At 41.9% G+C, this 4,033-nt stretch overlaps 1 protein-coding gene across 1 annotated transcript; it reads right to left on the reverse strand.

Moving 5' to 3' along the window:
• Positions 1–1,474: 1,474 nt before the first annotated feature.
• Positions 1,475–3,481, reverse strand: LOC147898481 (putative aldo-keto reductase 2). Its single transcript, XM_087378772.1, has 5 exons — positions 3,171–3,481; positions 2,754–2,951; positions 2,409–2,581; positions 2,173–2,275; positions 1,475–2,018 (listed from the first exon to the last, which is right to left on the reverse strand). The coding sequence occupies exons 1-5, from the start codon at positions 3,384–3,386 to the stop codon at positions 1,677–1,679; spliced, it is 1,032 nt and encodes a 343-aa protein (XP_087234898.1). The 5' UTR covers positions 3,387–3,481; the 3' UTR covers positions 1,475–1,676.
• Between the last annotated feature and the right edge of the window lie 552 nt (positions 3,482–4,033).

The raw sequence follows: 4,033 nt of genomic DNA on the forward strand, positions 1-4,033 counted from the left end.
TTTGTGTGTGGTGAAACCAACGATTCAATTAATTAAGGCAATTTACAATTGCCACTACCAAGCGTGGCAGCCAAAAGCAATGGGAAGACTATATGATCTACATGATGATAGTTTTGCTTTATGATTTATATGATGCTTATCATATAGGTGACATTTCCCAGCATCTTTTGGAAGTGTTTTCACACACACACACACACGCACACACACAACCACCAACACCACCAATTGACCCTCCCAAGATAACATTCTTCAAGCCTAAAGAACCCTCTATTAACCACCATTACGAAAATCTACATCAATATCAAATTAAAAAATTCCACACTAATTGGAAAAATCCAAATTATCTTCATGCTAGGGTTATGCTTACTCTCTCCCAACACCTTTCTCTTACATTTTAGATAAATGATGAGGCATTCTCTACCTATGGGCTTTAAAATTGAATTAAACAACTATCAATTTGTCATTTTGCATCTTGTCTCAATCATGGGATCACCAAGGCTCTCTTTTCTCAAAAGCTACTTTACCTTTATTTAGCCACAACCACCAAGTCTTATAAGAATCTCAACACACTCCAAATAAGATGTAACGTCAAGATCAACCTTTCATTGAAAATAAGCACACATAGCATTCATTTGATGATTACGTAGGAACCATAAAAAACCCATCTTTAATGGAACACCATCTCTTAGAAGAAAATATCAACATCCATGCAAACTTGTATGCCATATACAGATTTGCGAAGGGCCTACACTTTCTTTTAGATTTTAGGTAGTCACCATCTGCAAGAACGTCAACAAGACCAAATATGCCTTGCCTTGTCAAAGTCTAGATTCAATAGCGTTTTTCTTTATGGGCGTGCCAACGCCTAAATGGCCAAAAATCTCTATCCGATGAAGAAAACTGTGCTCGCTGCTTCCTGTCAAGATCCCGCGAAAGATCTTATAGACAAAATTCCAACATTAAGGCTAACGCTTCAGCGAAGATCTTACAGACAAAAATTCCAGCATAAAAATCGGTCTGCAGACGGATACATTTGTACTTTCCGTTTTGTTGAGAAGCTTGAATAATCCCATGTTACAATCAACACTTCAACATAAATGAGAGGCCGAGCATTAAAGCATTGTAACACCGTAAGTCCTTGATGTTAACGTTATATTCTGTACACGTATTCTCAAAGAAACATTGCAAAGGAGTAGCAACAATTTTGTTTATTGATTCCTTGATCGTTGTATCAAGCCGCAAAACTTATTTGGATGAGATTTCTGCATGCTGTTTTCTGGTGCTTTTTAGTAACTTGTTCTTGTTCCTTGACACGTTGAAGTTTGTAAAATGTTATTGGTTTTTAGGGATATATGAGGTGCGTAGCTTAGTGGTTAAGGGTGCTTAGCAAAAGAAAGTACAAGAATACCAAGACATGTTTTAAGCCCACTGAGAGCCGACTGAAAAAGAGTGAATATATGAAGCTCTCTGAGAGAGGTTTGTAAATTGAAAAGGGTGCTAGAGTCCAAGCGAATTCTCATGGTTAGCGTGCTTCGGGCAATTATTTCTTTTGCAGTAGGAACTAATTCTCATAGTTTTGTACCTTGTATACAAAGTAAAGCTTTAAGACTTCTTAACGTCCCTTTGGAGGAGTCAAAGCATATCCAAGTACTTAATACTAATGGCATAATTTGATTTTAGGAACTTTGCCAAGAAGAAAGAGGGGGGGTCTCTGGATGATTAAAGGTCCATGTCTCCATATCTGGGTACCGCTCCCCAGCAGCAGCATTATCGGGGAACAGTGCCTCAATCTCTTGGAGATCTTCTTTAGAAAGCTTAACTTTTACTGCACCCAAATTCTCCTCAAAGTTCTTCAGCTTGGTTGTCCCTGGAATTGGAACAACACCCTCTTGATGCTGCACCCAAGCAAGAGCAAGCTGGCCTGGCGTGCACCCCTTCTTCGAAGCCAGCTTGTTGAGTTCATCAAATAGCTTGCTATTGTGCTCCAAGTTCTCCCCCTTTAGTCTTGGTTGGGCCGTCTACACACAAAACCAGTACAGTTCATCAACAATTTTCAGACCCAATCTATGAATTTTTACTTCGTCAATTACTTTCTAAACTGTGTGTATCAAGAGGCCAATTCATCAAATGTTGAGGTGAAATAAGCTTGAAAACATGATCCTTTAAGCCTACCTTGCGGAAATCTGTGTCTGCAAGCCCATCTAAAACCTTTGCTCCAGCAGAAAAGAAACCTCGTCCCAGAGGGCTGTAAGCCACAATGCCGATCCCCAACTCCCTACAAACGCCCAAGAAAACACGCTTTGTCATGGCACTTGAAATGCTGTCCACAAAACCTAGAGGCAGACAAAAATTGGGTGCATGTATGCAAACTGTGACAAATCATTGCTTGAGCATAAGTAAAGGAAAACCTGCAAGTAGGTATAATCTCTTTTTCTACATCGCGAGACCATAATGAATATTCCAGCTGATATGCTGTGATAGGGTGTACAGCATGAGCTCGACGAATAGTGGATGCAGACGCCTCAGAGAGACCTATGTACTTGACCTTTCCTTCCTCTACCAATTTTTTCATCTCTCCAACCTGGATCATCATGGAAATTCGCATCATATAAAAAAAATAACAGTCTGCAAAAGCGTCAATGAGGAAATAACCCATTCCGGAAGATCATGGACGATGGCTGTGTTCCTCTGAGACTCTGCTAAAAGTCAATTCTAGCAGATGTCAAAAACTAACGAAGGACGAAGAGACGCACAGTGACTTCAATAGGAACTCTCGTGTCAACACGATGCTGGTAGTAGAGATCAATATACTCCACATCGAGCCTTTTCAAGCTTGCCTCACAGGCGGAGCGCACATATTGAGGATCTCCCCTGTACGAACGTTGACCATTTTCGTAGCAGATGCCAAATTTTGTGGCAAGCTCAACCTTGTGCCGTATTCCTTTCAACGCCTGCACATACGCAACGACGTCTAAGTAGAAATCGGACGGATCATTCGTTCCAACAGACCGAAATTCTGAGAAAGACTGTCAATGTCGTGCAATCGTCACGATTCCAAAACTCAAAACAAATCCCGGGATCTGATTCTGATGTAAACTCTACACCAAACACCTCTTTCCGTTCGTGAGGCAAGCGATCGAAGAATGGCAGAGTGGTAAAGAGAAATATACCTTGCCGAGAAGAATCTCGTTGAGAAAGGGGCCATAGATGTCGGAGGTGTCGAGGAAGGTGATGCCGGAGTGGATGGAATGGCGGATGAGGTCGATCATGTCGAGTTCAGGTTTAGGGGGGCCATAGATACCAGACATGCCCATACAACCGAGGCCCTGGACAGAGACCTCGAGGCCTTGGGAACCAAGCTTGGTGCGGGGAACAGCAAACGCCATAGCTCAACTTTGGAGTGGAAGAAGAAGAAGAACTGGGTGTAATACTTTAGATAAGTATTGACTAGTAAGACTTTGCTTAGCTTCTTCACCAGCTCCTTGTTATTAAAACAAGTGTGTTCTGCCTCGAGTTTTGGCAAAGCCACAAATCGAAATTTTGAATTTTCTCGAAATTCTTAACGAATTATTTAAGGCCTTTGTCATGCCACATTTTGTTTCGCCACGTTGCTGCCTGTTGTCATTGGCTGCTCTTCGTGTGTATTTGTTCCCTGCATGCAACTGCCGCGATTCACAATCGATTTTGGTGGCTTCTGACATGCAATCGTAGTAAGGAGCTGGTGCTTAATCACTCAAGGCTCCAAATAAATCAACCAGCTCGTAAGGGAAAGAGCTGTTGGTCATGAAGGCAATCAATCACGATGTGGCGCCAAATCACTCGAGGGCAAAAGCTGGAACAAGAGAATGTCTTCCGCAATCAGCAAGCTGTTTTTGCGTGCATGCGAGTTGTCCTTCTGTTGATCTGTTGCTAGTTACTGTGAATTGGCAGCGCTTGAAAAATCCCCCATCTTTTAGGGAAGTTTACATGCTCTATCGGGTGAGTCTGTTCAATGATGCAATAAATAAGAGACGGCGCATGATGCGAAAAGCAT

The sequence above is a fragment of the Dipteris shenzhenensis genome, chromosome 9 (genome assembly GCF_047967505.1).
Source record: "Dipteris shenzhenensis isolate YYH24624 ecotype China chromosome 9, Dip_SZ_1.0, whole genome shotgun sequence".
Lineage (NCBI taxonomy): Eukaryota > Viridiplantae > Streptophyta > Polypodiopsida > Gleicheniales > Dipteridaceae > Dipteris > Dipteris shenzhenensis.